The sequence below is a fragment of the Salvia hispanica genome, chromosome 2 (genome assembly GCF_023119035.1).
Source record: "Salvia hispanica cultivar TCC Black 2014 chromosome 2, UniMelb_Shisp_WGS_1.0, whole genome shotgun sequence".
In the NCBI taxonomy this organism is placed as follows: Eukaryota; Viridiplantae; Streptophyta; class Magnoliopsida; order Lamiales; family Lamiaceae; genus Salvia; species Salvia hispanica.
Window position 1 is genome coordinate 117,546 of NC_062966.1, and position 16,935 is coordinate 134,480.

Consider the following 16,935-nt stretch of genomic DNA (forward strand, 5'->3'; position numbering starts at 1 on the left):
TAATTGAAGGAGGAAAGTTATGACTAATTATCATAAGACTATCCATCTAGAATTAAATTGAGGGGGTCAATCTTATGAACCAAACATGATACATATTTAATCATGAGATTTAGTCTTGCCAACCGCCCTTAGTGTTACAAAATAATACATTTTGTTAAGTCCCTATTAATACCGTTACTCCAATTACATCGTACATGCAAAAAGTTTCATTAATATTTCAAATTTGTACCAAAAGTTCAAAAATTAAAACTTTCCAGTAATTATTTCAAACACAGTTATTTTTATTACTCACAAAAATGAAAAACACATAGAAAAAAAAATCACCATTCTTCACCATCAAATTAGCGAATTGCATTTTATTGTCGAAGCATTCTCATGTATAGGGGTGGCAAAATGGGTAGCGGGTAATGGGTAATTCCCATCTCGAGTATTGGGTATCCGCTACCCGACGATAGCGGGAAATGGAGCGGGATAAGGTAGTGTGTTTTAGAGTTTTGCGGGTAGCGGGTATACCCACTACTCGTGCGGGTATACCCGTTAGTCCAGATAATACCCGTTATTATTAGTATTAGCCATATTCCATCTTTTAATACTCTATTCGTTCCATATAAATAGAGGTGTTTCAAATAGTTAAGGTAGAAGGAAAAAAAAGGTAAATAGTTAAATAAGAATAGCCATATACACACTCATTTCGGAAAATTAGAAATAAATAGTTAGAACGGAGAAAAATTAAAGTAAGAGAGATATGAAAAGAGTATTTATATTAATATATTTCCAAAATGGGTGAAGAAAATGAAATGTCGCTATTAAAGCAGAACAGTGGGAAAACTTTATATAATCTAAGAGTTTTTTTAAAACATTTTTATATTCCAACGAACATACAATTGAAAATTCATTGGAACTAGCTATAGAGTGTCCCCTCACTTCTATTCTCAATCTATTCAACGTTTATCATCGATATTAATAAAGTAAATTAGGGAACATTGGCGGTTATTATGGTTCTCAAATTTTTTATTAGGATTTTGGGTAGGGTATGGGATACCCGTCACGGGTATCGGGTAATCCTGGTATGTAACGGGGCGGATATTGGGACAACAAATTTGGCTAAAATTGGGTACGGATACCCGCGGGTAACCCGTTTCGCCACCCCTACTCATGTAACAATGGAGAATACAACTTATAAAAAGTTATTGAATCTTTTTTAAAAAAATTAAATATTGACTTATTGACTGTTTGAAGCTCAAATTAGCCATTTTGTAAAGATGAAATATGGACTTATTTTATATTGTGTTCTATGAAGAATACAATTAAAGTAGAGTATATTGAGAGACATATTTTTTTTAAACCACGATCAATTGCTGGAAGAATTGATATTGACTGTTATTTTTCTAGAGTGACTAATTGTATTAAATCTCTAATTATTCTTTTATTATGATGATAAATTGGACAAATTATAAACTAACTAACGGTGTTTAAAATATTTAACGGAATGTATTAATTTAAAACACTAAAGTAACTTTTTATATGAAATGTGTAAACTTAATACTTTTTGTACTAAATTGAAACAAAGGTAAAACATTTTTGTATGGAACATGTAATTACCCCACTATGTCGAGAAATTTTGGAAAAATGGATTAGTTTCGTTGACCTTTCGAAATGAGGGATTAATTTCGTTGACCTTTCGAAATACGGGTCCGAGGCATGCGAACTTTTAAGAATAAGTGATTTTCGATTTTTTTATGCATTTTCTCTTATTTTTAATAATTATTCCGTTCCAAACATTTATTAATTGACCAAATTACCCTAAATAAATTTTTAACACAATTTATAAAAAAATGAGTTTTTCTCCAAACCTACTTCCGCCCTCCTCTGCTCTCATCCCCAACGTCTCATCCCCACCTCCACCTTCATCTCCACCTTGTGGTCTACATTAACAAAGCATGAAATTTCACCCACCCCTGCAAACCTACTAAAGAAAATCGATCCAAAAAAAAAACTCAAAAAAATATGGAGTCAAAAAAACCCCTCAATTTGCATAATCCAAACCATGTCACACTGTGGGATTGCGGCAGCTCTCTCAACGACTCGTTTGAGTTGAAGGCTTTCGAGAGGCAGCTCGGCTCCGCCATCAATTCTAGAAGCATGTCCATGCCGCACTTGTCCGACCGCTGCTCTCAGCCGTCGGCGAAGAAATCGGCGTCGAAGATTATTTATAGGTCGTTGCAGAGGCTGATCTGGTCGGTTTTCAGAATTAGGAGTAATAGTAGTAGCAAGGCTGGCTCGGGAGAAGGTTTTTTCATCGTTTATGATAAGTCGGTAGCCTCCATCTCCGAATCCGCAACCCTGCCGTTCACTCTACGAAGACGTTGGGGATGAGAAGGGAGGAGGGCGGAAGAAGGTTATGGAGAAAAACTGTTTTTTTTATAAATTGTGTTAAAATTTATGAAGGGTAACTTGGCTAATTGATAAATGTTAGGAATAAAATAATCTTTAAAAAGAAGCGAAAATGCATAAAAAATTGAAAATCCCATATTTCGAAAAGTTTGTATGCCTCGGACCCATATTTTGAAAGGTCAGCGAAATTAATCCCTCATTTCGAAAGGTCAGCGAAATTAATCTATTTTTCCGAAATCTCTCGTCTTTTTTCTACTCTAGCCATCCACCAATAAACGTCTTATTGTCATTATCGTCCATTTATCAATAAAATAATCATTTATTTTGTACGATTTTTGTTAATTGACCCACATTCCACTAAAATAACTTACCTTTTCTCACTCAGTTTCTGCTATATTTCCTAAACCCGTATCATATCAAATGTGGACGGAGGAAGTAATAATTAGTCCCACGAAGTGTAAATAAAATGATGTGTAAAAATAGTAGTAGTATATTGTTTAATTATTCCAAAATTAGAAGGTTCATAACTTTTCAGAGACGAACTAATAAGTAAATAGTTCATACTTTTTAGGAACATAACGAATATGTATTTTATGTAAAATAGAACAATAGTTCATAGTACTTTGCAGTTCTTGAGCGTTGATGCATGAGAACTTGGTATGTGCATTTGGGACGAGCAAGAGTGTCCAATTCTAGAATCAGCTATTCAATTTATCCCTGAGCATTTACTTCCAAGACAGTAGACTTTTGCAATAATTATACAAATTGATGCATGATTTGGGTTAGCGATATAACAGTTGCTTGATAGAATAAGCGTTTTTTATATTCGTTAGTTTAGTTTTGTTATCAGGCTTTGCGTGCATTAGTTACGAAATAAATATGAGAAGTGATGTGAGAGGTTAAAGAAAAAAAGAAGTGAGAGGGGATAAAATAAATAGAGTGTAGTAGTTTATAGTTTGGGTTTACACGCTTGATGTGATCCTCGTTCTAGATTTAACGCTTAACGAGAATCAACAAAAAAAAGCGGTGGAAAACTAGATAATTGTGGATGAATGATGCCACAATGGGTATAAATGAATCGTTGATATTGACGTTAACTTGACAAATATATGGAGTATTTATATTCATATGCAAAGAAGTCTGTTATCATCCAAATAAGCAAAAGATACATTAATCTTACGCATCCTAAAATTCACAACAATTAACCTCATATAAATCAATCTGGAATAAAATTATAGTGTGATTTGATTGTGTGCAGGAAATCAAACAAACACTTACCTACTTACACCTTCAAGTATACCATCGGCATCTTATGCCGAAGCTTTCACCCCTGCAACAATAATGCCTCATTGCCTCTAATTTTCCAACTTCAAGAAAAGGGGGACATCAAAAGCGTGCATAGCATCGCAACATTCAACGACAAGTGTCGTGCATTGCATCGACGTAGCCTCATTCAATCAGCCTCACCAAGACCATCACTCCCATCCACTCTCTTGGATATTTGAGTATAATTAGAATTATGCTTTTTCTTCTAATATGCAATTTCACCATTTTTACGTTGAACTGCCCCGGGGGACTCCAAATACCCGCTCCACATCCTTCCACGCAGCCTCCTGGCGTTGAGCAAACAAAGCTCTCTTCGGATCTATTGGGCAGGTGACCGTCTTCACAAAAACAAGTCACCTCGGGTATATGTCACCGGCCAAGTAGTACACCATATGATGTTGGCGTCTATTTGCAGTGAACTCGGTGGTCAGGCCATTGCCATTGCATTGCTCGGCGAAGAGATGCGATGTGTTCAAGATGTTGACATCGTTGTTCGACCCGACCACACTGAAGTAAGCATGCCAGATCCAGAGCCGACGGTCAGTGATGGCTTCGGGGATCATCGTCGGATGGTTGCCCTTGTATCCACTAGCAACCCCCACGCGGTCGGGCTATTCTCCCACTCCCAGTGCATACAGTATATGCTTCCCAGCATTCCAGAAAACCCGTGCACCATCTCATGTAAGTTCATCAGGTACTTGCAAATATGTGTTGCAGAAAGCTTCTACAATTCCCTTTCAAATTTTCTTCAAGCACTTGCGGCCACCTATCTCCCCGATATGAAGATACTCGTCGAACATGTCCGCCGTGGTGCCGTAGGCCAACTGACGGAGTGCAACCGTGCATTTCTGCAACGGCGGCAGTTTGGGACTGCTGATGCCATCCGACCAATACTTGAAGCATGTATCTCGTACCTCCAACGTGTGAACAATGCGTAGAAAAAGATCTCGCCGCATTTCGGCGGTGAAAATCCATCGGGTGGGGCAAACATATGTATCTTGAATCCTTAAGATTCACATTAAGGCCTCATTTCATCGGCAAAATAGTCTGTGAATAGACGTTGATGAGTCTCGTCATGTAAGCTGTGGACAAAGGACCAACGAAGAATTGGCCTCGGGACCTGCTCCGCCTGTTCACGCTCACGCTCCATTTCGGTCAAGCAATTGGCCACGACCCTATTCACGTAATCGAATATGGCCTGAGTCAAGGCCTGATTAACGCCCTTTGTGGTAGTGAGGTCGTCGCTGGAATTCATTTTGATAGAGAATTGAGTCGGGAAAAGAAAGATTGGTGTGAAAAATGAATGAAAAAGAGGTATATTTATATATAAGAAAAAAAAATGTGTTGCATTATCCGGACTTATCGTCCAACTTCTGCAATGGGGCGGACGATAGGCCGGATGATACATCGTCCAACTTATAGTCCACGAACAATTGATCGAGCGGCCCATCTTCAGTGCCAGACAACGTATCGCCATCATCCGCCCCCGTTGAGTGCTCCAAATAAGATGAAAATAAATTTAAGTAAATCATAGTCACTTTGAGATTATAATTACCGCCTAAGTGAAAAACCGAATAGCATATCTATTTTCAAGAAAAAGGAAAAGGAAAATAACATTAAATCAAACCGGATCGGGTAAAGCCTTGCAGCTCAAACCAACACTCAGCATTCAGCAACACAGACGCAGAGGTAGGGTTTTGCGGCCGCCGGAAGTTTGACACGATCTGCTCACTGTTACGCGAAGCAGTTCGCTGTTATTTGGTGCGAGAGTGAAAAGAAATCTAGGAATCAAAGATGAGGCCGATTTTGATGAAAGGGCACGAGAGGCCGCTTACGTTTCTCAAGTACAATCGGGAAGGCGATCTCCTCTTCTCCTGCGCGAAGGATCACAATCCCACAGTATGGTTTGCCGACAACGGCGAGCGCCTCGGCACCTACCGCGGCCACAACGGCGCCGTTTGGACCTGCGATATCTCCAGTAATTTCTTTGCTTTTCGTCTATTGAATTCCGTGAGGCTTAATTGATAAAATTCATGCTAGTAATGGCCCGAATTTTAGTTTTTTTAAATGAGATTTTAGGTTGAATTTTTTGGATCTATGCTACTGTATATTCATGTTTTGAGGTTTTTATAGAGTATTATGTTTTTGATATTTTCTGCGGCGTTGCTAGTTTCGATGGTTTATGTTAAAGCCGTTTTCATTTCCATTTCTTTACCCAGTCTCCACCGCTTTTTCCTTTGGCTTTCATTCATAATAAGAAATGCTCGATCAATGCTTGTCAATTATCGAAGCGGATTTGAGTTTTTATGCTATGTTTCTCCAATTTGTTCGACTTTATGTAACTGTATGCTGCCAGTTGTAGCGATGTTTAATGTTTTTGTGTGAATTTGTGGCATGGTAATGCTACTAGTGGTTCGTTGTTTGGTGACGTTTTTTGGCGTATTCGAAGTCTTGTGATGGATGATTTTTATGTTTTAGGGGACTCCACGAGACTTATAACTGGGAGTGCGGATCAGACTGCAAAAATATGGGATGTCCAAATGGGAACTCCGCTTTTCACTTTTAATTTTGATTCACCAGCGAGGTCTGTTGATTTTGCTGTTGGTGATAAGCTTGCCGTCTTAACCACGGATCCTTTCATGGGGTTGCCCTCTGCTATCCACATCAAGCGCATTGCAAGAGACCCAGAAGATCGTGAGTTGTTAGCATTATATATTGTCCATTTATCGAGCAATTATGGTCAACATATAGTTTTTAGCTGTATGCGTTCATGTGAAGATTGATGAGTTTCTTTAGTTTTTAAAATTTGTATTGAGGTCTCGAGGAAACTAAATGTTTTTGAGGATTGAAATTTGTGAAACTAATGAATGCTTCATCTGCATGCTGATGTTTGTTTTGCACTTTTTCCTAGACTTGTTAGCTTCAGATATTCATTTCATATCACTTTATCGGTGTTGGATCATGGATGTCCATATTTTTTGGTTGGTATCATAGAGTCTGGAGAATCCATTCTTACTCTTAAGGGTCCACAAGGAAGAATCAATAGAGCAGTTTGGGGACCCCTGAATAGGACAATTATAAGTGGTGGTGAAGATTCTGTAGTTCGCATGTGGGATGCTGAGGTTAGTATTGTTTTGGTGTTGGTGCTAAATGAAGTTTTATCTCCAAAATCAATTGTTCCTACCATTATTGCATCCGAATTGCAGACTGGGAAGCTGCTAAAAGAGTCTGAGAAAGAGGAAGGGCATAAAAAAGCTATTACATCACTTTCAAAGTCAGTAGATGGTTCACATTTTCTCACTGGATCCTTGGATAAATCAGCAAAGGTTTGTCAGTTTCTTCTGGACGTCTTTTGACATCTTCATATCTCTGTAATTTTTGCAGTCCTCCCATGTTGACTCATTTCTCCTTAACTTTCAGCTCTGGGATACAAGAACATTGAAACTTATCAAAACCTATGGGACAGAGCGCCCTGTAAATGCAGTTGCAATGTCTCCACTTCTTGATCATGTAAGTGTAGGAAGAAGGCATATATCTGCTTGTTTTTTATTTTGCACACTCCATTTTTTGTAGTATCTGTTTTGGGTTTGGACATGTAGTCCATTTGGAACAGCTGTTAATTCTATAATGACTGGTCATGCAGCATATATATAATGTTTTAAGAAAAGGTATTGGGATTCCATGGAGATGTAGATATCTTATTATGTTATATGCACATCATCATAACACGTATGGTGTAATATGTTTGCGCTCATTTTCATATATTAGTAACATATATGTTTTCTGTCCGGACTTTGGTTGCATTTATAGGTGGTGCTTGGAGGTGGTCAGGATGCATCATCTGTCACAACAACTGATCATCGTGCTGGAAAATTTGAAGCCAAATTCTACGACAAGGTAAACTCATGATGCTACATGACATTCAAAATGTAATTTGCACTGATAAGATGAGAGCTTGTCAATGATTTCTCGCTCTCCCGTCTACAGATCCTCACCGAAGAAATAGGCGGTGTTAAAGGCCATTTTGGGCCTATCAATGCCCTTGCATTCAATCCGGATGGCAGGAGGTGAGATTTTTTCCCTGTACCTGCACATCTCGTGCCTTCTCATCAAACAGTTCACATGAATATAAGTTGTGAGTTTCGATATGATGAATTTTTCCTTCTCATGTAGTTTCTCAAGCGGAGGGGAAGATGGATATGTAAGGTTGCACCACTTTGATCCGGATTACTTCAATATCAAGATCTGAACAAGAAGTGTTTGGTCAACTTCAATTTAGTACCATCATGTTGTGATGAATTTTGGAACATTCAATTTTGTATAGATCAATCACCAAATTTATTATATTATCCGGGTAGTTTGACCTACTTTTGAGAGACTTAATATTAAATCATTGTTGACCTAATAATTCCCTAATTGGTTTAACAAAGATGAATTACTGATTTAAATATTACTGTGTCAGTTAAAATCTTAACTATTCTTGCTCAATGTCTTGTGCTGTGTTGTACATTTTGCCTTAGGTGATGGCTTATGTGCATAAATGGATTTGGATTTTGGATTGAGAATCAATGTTTATATGCACATAGACGGAACAGAATAATCTAACTCCTAATAACATCCTCTGAAACTGTAGTTCGGTTGCAATAATTACAGAAATTATTACAAACCTTGGTAAACAAACAAAAAAATCTAATAACTTGAAATACTATTACCTAGTGCAATGCTTTGCGAAGTTAAGCAAAATCCAAATGGTTATCAAGTTTGTGTCGTTCCTCCGCCTTGGGAAATCTCCAGCTTCTGGAGGTGAAGCTTGGCTTCAGCCACCTCGGCACTGGGCTTCTGCTTGACTTTCTTTTTCGGTAGCAAACTTGACAGCTTTGCTTCAGCGTGATCTGGGTTGCTGCTGGAGATCAACTTCTTTGATTTTTCCTGCTTCGGGTTGCTGCCCGGATTGGAGCCGTTTGCAGTGGTAAGAGGCCCACGAGCAGCACTGGGAGCTGAACTACTTGCCAATTTAGAACCACGATCACGAGGCAATAATTTCTCGTGAGAATTCATTGCCAGTGTACCATTAGAGGCATCCTGTGCTTTCGGCACTGAATCCTTTTTCTTCTTGATTTTCTCTCGATCCTAAGCCAAGAAATGAAACCAAGATGACGGTTAGCAGACTACAAAGACCTATATAAATCCCTGCACTTAATTATGGTTTTAAACTTGATGGCATTTAGCAAAATCATTCAAATTTCATCTGACAGAATATGACGAGGCTTAAAGGGTACTCGTCAAAAAGCCCTCTGATATCATTTATGCTGGAACAAGAAACACATTGTAGTCGAAAAGAATGTAAAACACATACTACCTTCCGGAAGTTGTAAAGTCCTTTCCTGTCTTTAGCTCTGTATATAGCACGTTTAATTCTATCAGTGCTCATGAAGCCACTGGGCCATAACAGAGCAAGCTGCATTGCAACGAGTCATATCAAATAACAGAAGTCATATATAGCTATAATCCCCCATAATAACTAACTGATCTCCGAGCATGCATGAGGAGAAAATGACAATTGAATAAATTGAGCGAAAACTGTCCAGAATCCCCACACGTGAAAAAGACAACATGAAAGCAAATAACCACCACAAAAGTCAGAATTCTATGCACGAACACTAGGTCATGAAGTTCAACTTCTCATTACATCAGCAGTTCAATTACCTCTTCATATAGCTTTCTGACTGGAGGACCTGAATCATCTTCTAGTCTCTGAGATGAAAAGCGAAGTATCAATTAGATATGAAAATTATTTACTACTAGTACTATTTGTTTTGGGATCAGTATTTTTCCTTTGTCCCTCATCCTTCTTCATTTGCTTTTTTTTTTGTATGTGTGGGAGGGAGGGGGGGGGGAGGGGTCAACTGTTTGCTTGAACTACAGAAATCTGGTACATACCTCAACATAAAGGTCATATAACTCACAAATCTTATTTTCCAACACATCGTCCATGCTGTATTTGTGTTTCAAAGCTTCTCTCTCGTCTGGACCGATTTCCTGAAAATCATCTGAATTTGCAGCATGCTGTTCAAGCTACGACGCAAGTAAAAAAGTTGGGTATTAGAATAGATATTATCACATAAACCAAATCCTCACTCATGAACAAGATTCCTTGGCAGTTAGCGAGGTAACGTTTGAGGATTGAAAAACATTTGAATTATGTACTGGCAGGGAAGTCATCTTGGGACGAAAAGAACATTATACTCCGTAATTGATAATGGCAATGTAATCCAATAAAGCTACTGGAAACCGAATTATTTAATGTACGGCATACTTTTGATTTCATGCGCGCAGTCCGCACCTTAACCATATCAGTAACTTCTTGTTTCATCTTCAGTATTTGAACATCCTTCTCTTGTTTAGCGGATAATCCCATATTAGCCATGGCCCTAAGATTTCTCTGCCAATAAAATATGGTTAGTAATGAATCAGTATTAGCAAGGTAATCACTCTTACGATCACATGGTATTCAAGGCTAATAATGCCAATCAATAATAATAAAATAGTCAAGAAACATGAAAGTATTTCCTAAAAAGAAGGTTGTAACTGTTACTCCCTAACAAATTGAGAAAGCAATAAAACAGTATGGAGAAAAAGTATATCAGACAATAAAAAAAAGTAAAAGAAAAAAATAATGGAAAGCAAACAAAGACAGCATAAAATATACTCAACGGTCTTTATTAGCAGGGCAGATGTATTGGAAAATACGTATTTGGACGAATACATGTGAAGACAAATTACCATTAAAGTTTGGTTGAAGAGGAAAGGTGGTAAGAATAATGATAAAAAAAATAAATATATTGGAAATATATTCCCCTACATAACCGCCTATACTAAAAAAGCACAGACCATTAATCAGCCTGCTAGTATAAGATTTCAAGTAAAGTACCATCATTAAGGCATCATCGTATTCCCCGTTAATGATTTTATATTGTGGTTCAGATGATGATCTTAAAGATGCTACATCAGATGGTATATCAACCACAGATCTTTTCAAATAGATATACACAAATGCGTGTAAAATCAAAGCAAATAAAAAGCAGCCAGTAGAGTCCACCACGTGTAGCATGGAATAGACCTTCAGGGGCGAAAAAATGTAGGATCCTACTCGTGATCGCTACTACTCACATTGAGCGTTTCCTCATTAAAAGACATCCGATTGACTTGTATGCCATAAATTACCATATGTTTTTTAAAATATATACGAACTTACTACTATAGATATGCCGCAACCAAAAGCTGAGTTTCTACACATCTTAGATACAAAAACTGGAGAACCACGAGCATAAATAATCTACCGACTTAGGAAGCTTGAATTGTACAAACTTACAATGAGCATGGGCATCTAAATTTTCTTCTACCTGTTTCATGAAGTACTCCACTCAATAATTTTGACCCTATTACTTAAGTTAATTAATCGATATACTCTAGGTATGTACATAAATTAAAAATAAATGGACAGCTTACTTTCCTAACCATACTTTGGATATGTATCTCCAGTGTAGTTTCAACTATAGCATTGTTATCCTTCTTTGGAACATTCTACCATACTTTGGATGGTTGGCTTCATTCAATTTCTCCACTTGAGATTCTTGATTATATTACCACATACTACTAGAGTATGTATAAAAATTTTAACAAAGGAAACAAAATAAGAGTCGGATAAAGAATAACTTCAATTAGATTTCAACTGATGGTTCTGATTAGGATACTCGACTCCATTAAATCCCCTAAAGGCTTGTAAAGAGAATGATTTTCTAATTACAGAAATAAAATTCACTAAGCTCAATCAGGCTGATCTTTCGAAATTGCTTATAACATCATCCAGATGAGGTAATTAGCGTCTCCAGTACGCACTCATAAACATCTGAATTTACTATTTAGGCAAGCCATTATTAGACTCTTCCAGTGAACTTCACAATTCCCTTGGTTTGTTACTTGAGGAATTAAGCTAAGTTGATAAAATTTAGGAAAAATTATTCCCAGAAGTTAAAGTGCATCAGTTGTTGGACTAAAGAAATTAACTCCACAACAAATATTTCAAAGCCATGCATCTCAGAAGAGGTGTTTCATTTGGAATACATGTCTTTAACATTTTGCATTTCTCTCAGCCAAGACATAGCTGTCCCCCTTGACATATTCTATAACATACTTCTGTCATGTCATCACAAAAAAAATGTTAACAGCAGAATATACAAATGGAGATGGAGTAAGTATAATAATATGACATAATGGGACCAAACTATATAGCAAGTATATAATCTAGGTCATCAACACGATACAAAAACATATATACAGCTATCAACCAAATAACATGTCGAACTGTATTAAAAAATACTCCCTCCGTCCCGGAGTACTAGACTCACTTCTTTTGGGCACATGATTTAAGGAATTGATATTTAAATAGTTAAAGTGGAGAGAGTAAAGTATGAGAGAGGGAAAAAGTAGGAGAGAGAAGAGAGAAAAAAGTAGGTGGAGAATAAAATAAGATAGATGCTTTTTGCTAAAAAAGGAAACGAGTCTAATATGTTGGGACATCCCAAAAAGGAAAGTTGGTCTAATACCTTGGGACGGAGGGAGTAATAAATTTAGGACGGGATTCCCAATGACAACAATCTGATGAAGACCAACCAGATTCTTCGAAGAGACAATTCCAGACAATTTGTAGCAAAAGAATCTAATTTTGAACAGATATTACAACCATAGGATTAGCCGAAGGTGCTTAAATCAGACATTATGGCCTTAAAGTGTAAATTCTTGGTCTTAAAGAGGAAAATACCTTCAGTGTGGTAATCTGCATCAAGTGGCCCAGAATGCTCATCAGACGGTTGATCACATCCTTTGGAATCCGTCCATAGCAGGATGCCTGCAGTAACCATAAAGGACGCAATCTTAACTTATTCTGGAAAAGCGACCAATCAAGCATAGACCACTGGATTATAAATCATACGCCCTACATCCCATCCGTCCCAGACTCCCAATATTCATGGCATAAAACATTTGGGCACGAGTATCAGGGAGAGTTGAAAATTGGTGCAAAGGTGTGTGAGTAATATATATATTATTTAAAGATTTTTGAGTATGTCAAAAGGGAATACAAGCAAGCCAAGGATATTGGGATTAAAGGAGTATCAGTTAGCTCTATAACAAAGATGAAACAATTCAATCGCTTTTGAGTACCGCTATTTTAGCAACGTTTGAAAGCTTCAGCTTTATTTCCGAAGGCAATCTCTTTTTGCCCAGCTGAGATTGATTGATAGGATCCTGAGCATCCGTCGAAGGCGGTCTAACTGTTTATGCAAAAACATGGAGTAATAACTATGCATGAATAACACTATAATAAGAGACATAAAATATGATGTAATACAAGTCCTGAGATACATTGTGCAACTGTCTTCTCCAACTCCCTAAAGGCCTTCTCAAGAGTATTTTTTGGTCTAACACTAGAACCTTCCTTTCTCTGCACAAGAGATTCCTTCTGTAAGTGATAATATCTAAGTGAAAGGATAAATAAACTTCATAAGTAAATAAACTTCCTCCAAGGATGAACAAAGAAGTTACTCACTGGCGCTGACAAGGAAGCTCTAATTGCGACAACATTAAGATCGGGTCTTTCTACAAGTGCACCTTTCTCTTTTTTTTGAATCGACATATCCAGACCATCAACATCATCTAGTTGCTTTCCAGATTGAGATTTTCTTACATGTGAAGTTTTATCATTTGACCTTTGAGTTGAGATATTCTGAAGTTCACTCTCTTTGGATTTGCTAGTATGCTTCTCTGATGGGTTAACTCCTGGTTTTCGTCGATCCTTATACATATCCTGGCTTACAGCACCATCATTCTGCAATCTTGAAGGATCTATAGCAACTTGGATATCTGTTGCCTTCTTTGTTGAAACTTCAGTAGGATTAGCTTGAGAATATAGCATATCTACATTGGATATAGCCTCCTTGTAAATCGGACTAGTTGAACTTCTTGGAATGGATGATGATGCTTTCTTTCCTTTAGATCCCATTTTCATAACTTTATGCTGGTTATGTCCATCATCACTCCCACCACCTTGGGCCAAATCTTTCCTTCTCCTCTTTTTTGGCTGCTTGTCCGGGGATAAGGAAAGTTCACTGCAATAATAGTTACAGCAGCATAAGTAGGACTGAAATACCTTCATATCATGTTACAAAGATGAGCATATTGCAAAGGTAAGCCCTAAAATAGGATGTATGTGTTTCGCATAAGGTGAAACCAGAAGTATCAAAGTCATAGTTGGTGAACCATCCAACAAAATAGCACTGAAAAACAAAAATTAAGTGACAATGCGACAGAGCGTTAGAACAATGCATTCAAGGATTTTAAATTTTTAACACTAAGCTTTTTCATAAATTAATAGCAACAGTCAACAGTTAAGAATAATAGAAAAGGTTGGACCACCACAAACCCAGTTACAATAATCTTAAGTGTTGCATTCCAAACAATTGTAACGCTTGGCTTAGTAGCATTCAAAAAAATTGAGAGTTTTATATGACTTGGATCTGATTGAAAACTAAAATTACTATTATATGTACTCCCTCCGTCCCACAATAAGAGTCCTATTTTGCCATTTCGGTCCATCCCACAATAAGAGTCCTAGTTCACTTTTACCATAAATGGTAAGTAGGCCCCACATTCCACAAACTTATTTCACTCACATTTTGTTATAAAATTATATATACAAGTGGGACTCATATACCACTAACTTATTCAACCCACTTTTCTTTACATTTCTTAAAACTCGTGCCATAACTAAATAGGACTCCTAATCCGGGACGGAGGGAGTATTAAATTAATCTAAAATAGTTCTTCCTTCTTTTTTCTGTTTGTCGAAATTTGAAATATCTAAAGTAAAAAAGGTTCATGCTGGTCTAATCAAACAATGCTAAGAGGCAGATTAGGTTGCAGTAAACAGACTAAATCAAATACGTACAAATTAATATATACGTACATGCGTTCCAACTTCCCACGGTTAACAAAAAAACCATCATGTTTAGTAGCAGACCTATCAACCTGGAAGTAGTCATCCTGCATAAACAACCATGAAATATCAAGCTATAGTAAGCTAACCACCTGAGTATCAATATTTTGGGGAAAAAGAAAATAAAGTTGCATAGAAAAATCAAAAATAAGGGAACTTGATGACAGAACAGTGCCCACCAACTCAGTATCATCAATGAAAGAATCATCGGTGTCATACTCATCGTCATCAGGCATGTTATCAAGAACGAGATCCTCCTCATCGCTGCTACCCTGCATGTTCCACCACACATCCACACACACAAAACAAAATCGTACCCAGTTCAGAAATGAGACTTAGTATCCAAGCCAAAACATAGTAATCAACCATCAAATTAAATCTAGGCTGTGAGTTCACGAACAATTTTCCAAACCACACTGTTAAATGAAAGCTAGGTCAAGCACAAACATGTGCTCTTACTCAAAGCCCAATAGAAAAAGAACAATAAATTACTCCACTGTTAAATGGAAGCTCAAAACGTATTAATAAACCATCAAACTAAATATAGGCTATAAATTCACAAACAATTTTCCAAAACACAGAGTTAATGAAAGCTAGGTCTACCGCAAACATGTGATCTTACTTGAATCTCAATAGAAAATGAATATTATAGAAAAAAAATTAAGAAACTAAGATATAATAAAATAACGAGTTCATACGCTCAGTTCAACAAAAGAATACTCTTTAAGACCAGCTCTGACATAACTGCTCCTCAAAATTTAATTACCTAACAAAATAAACCAACATGCAAAGAATTTTCCACTGAGCTTCACTAAATCAACAAGAACAGCGCTGCATGCAAAATTCCCGCCATAAATCCTTCCAAAAAAAGGAAACATTTACCGAAACGAACACATCAATGAATCCAAACGCTCAATCAAAATCCAACAAGCCCGTAATTAAAAAAAAAGTCACCAGTTCTCGTCCAACTTACGGCATACATTCTCTCAATTCTCTCAATCACGTTGCTCAATCGGTTCGCCTGTGACTCCTTCGATTCATTCTCCGCCGTTTCCTTCGCACGACAAGCCTCCGAATGAGGCGGCGGATGGAGCTGCTCCGAAACGGCGCCACCGCGGGCTTCAACATGCGGGCCCGAACCCGACGGGCCGGGCCCTTCTGGCTCACTCAAATTGGCTTCCTTGAGAAGCTTTCTCCACGAGACAATTGTGGTCTCACCGGGATTCAGGTCTACCCTGAACCTCACCCGGCCGCCGCCGGCCTCCATCGACGGCGCCGGTTTCGAACCGGGCCCATTTTCGGGCCCGACGGATTCTGCGCCTCTCGCCATCAATTTCGTGCTCGGTTATTGGAATTGACAGGGCTTTGGGGCTAGGGTGGTAACGAAATTGGGGGAATTTTGAAGGAAAAAGCCCTACATTTGAGCTGATCAGAGAGTGAGTGAGAAAGAGGGAAATTAAATTTTAATTTTTCTTTTGATTTTTGTTTTAATTTTAATTATTTTTATTTGACTTGAAACGGTCTTTCGGAACGGATCTCCTACACAACTTTCTCTACTTCATTCATAATCCACACTCACGAGTTAATAAAATAATCCTAGTATCCTACCATCACTTACATGTTTTAAGATTATTTTATTAAGTTGTGAGATGTGAATTAGGAATGGAGTAGAGAAAGTGGAGTAGGAGGTCCCTTCCGATTACCGACAGCTATATATTGAAACGTCATACGAGGAATAAAGGGAGGATTAAATAACGTGTCGGAGGCCCAAAACTTCTCTATATTTCATATTCTTCCCAAATTATTTTAGAGATTCATTTTCTTACCCTCTATTCATCTATTTTTGATCGGAGCGAATTATCTATGTCAAAACCTAAACCATTTTCTCTCTACACTCTCAATAAAATAAAATGGACCCATCGCCATCATTATTAAAATTGCTCATATTTTTAAGATTATTTTATTTTGTTGTGAGTGTGGAGTAGAAAATGTTTTAGGGTTTGACATAGGTGATCCGCTCCGATTTTCGGAGAGGATCACCTACGGCAAATTCTGATCCATCTCCTAATACACACTCACAAACATAAGTGATGGACCCCACTATCATTTATTATGTTTGTGAGTGTATATTAGGAGATGAATCAGGATTTGTCGTAGGTGAT

General features: G+C 37.6%; 2 protein-coding genes across 5 annotated transcripts; one reads left to right on the plus strand and one right to left on the minus strand.

The window, feature by feature from the left end:
- The first annotated feature begins 5,331 nt into the window (after nucleotides 1-5,331).
- LOC125208175 (eukaryotic translation initiation factor 3 subunit I-like) lies at nucleotides 5,332-8,087 on the plus strand. Its single transcript, XM_048107757.1, has 8 exons — nucleotides 5,332-5,698; nucleotides 6,199-6,414; nucleotides 6,715-6,842; nucleotides 6,927-7,046; nucleotides 7,141-7,230; nucleotides 7,531-7,617; nucleotides 7,708-7,787; nucleotides 7,894-8,087. Exons 1-8 carry the CDS (start codon nucleotides 5,515-5,517, stop codon nucleotides 7,967-7,969), a joined length of 981 nt encoding a protein of 326 aa, XP_047963714.1. The 5' UTR covers nucleotides 5,332-5,514; the 3' UTR covers nucleotides 7,970-8,087.
- A 222-nt stretch (nucleotides 8,088-8,309) lies between these two features.
- LOC125203499 (ubinuclein-1-like) lies at nucleotides 8,310-16,229 on the minus strand. 4 transcript variants are annotated; one of them, XM_048101855.1, is made up of 13 exons: nucleotides 15,747-15,884; nucleotides 15,540-15,631; nucleotides 14,953-15,045; nucleotides 14,726-14,820; nucleotides 13,328-13,886; nucleotides 13,144-13,222; nucleotides 12,943-13,052; nucleotides 12,542-12,628; nucleotides 10,037-10,162; nucleotides 9,661-9,795; nucleotides 9,427-9,474; nucleotides 9,080-9,178; nucleotides 8,310-8,850 (listed from the first exon to the last, which is right to left on the minus strand). In XM_048101855.1, the coding sequence occupies exons 3-13, from the start codon at nucleotides 15,007-15,009 to the stop codon at nucleotides 8,476-8,478; spliced, it is 1,770 nt and encodes a 589-aa protein (XP_047957812.1). In that variant the 5' UTR covers nucleotides 15,010-15,045; nucleotides 15,540-15,631; nucleotides 15,747-15,884; the 3' UTR covers nucleotides 8,310-8,475. The 4 variants fall into 4 exon arrangements, with proteins under 4 accessions (XP_047957812.1, XP_047957810.1, XP_047957811.1 ...); XM_048101853.1 differs by lacking the exon at nucleotides 15,540-15,631 and having other exon boundaries at nucleotides 14,744-14,820; nucleotides 15,747-16,229; XM_048101854.1 differs by lacking the exon at nucleotides 15,540-15,631 and having other exon boundaries at nucleotides 10,064-10,162; nucleotides 15,747-16,229.
- Nucleotides 16,230-16,935: the final 706 nt, after the last annotated feature.

Excerpts from the sequence above, each read along its gene's own strand:
- LOC125208175 (XM_048107757.1), top strand. The coding sequence starts at position 5,515 with ATGAGGCCGATTTTGATGAAAGGGCACGAGAGGCCGCTTACGTTTCTC. Across the intron at positions 7,047-7,140 it reads CCTTGGATAAATCAGCAAAG|CTCTGGGATACAAGAACATT; the intron begins GTTTGTCAGTTT and ends CTTAACTTTCAG. Across the intron at positions 7,618-7,707 it reads AAGCCAAATTCTACGACAAG|ATCCTCACCGAAGAAATAGG; the intron begins GTAAACTCATGA and ends TCCCGTCTACAG.
- LOC125203499 (XM_048101852.1), bottom strand. The coding sequence starts at position 16,103 with ATGGCGAGAGGCGCAGAATCCGTCGGGCCCGAAAATGGGCCCGGTTCG. Across the intron at positions 15,046-15,746 it reads GAATTGAGAGAATGTATGCC|GGTAGCAGCGATGAGGAGGA; the intron begins GTAAGTTGGACG and ends TGGAACATGCAG. Across the intron at positions 9,796-10,036 it reads CTGCGCGCATGAAATCAAAA|CTTGAACAGCATGCTGCAAA; the intron begins GTATGCCGTACA and ends CTTGCGTCGTAG.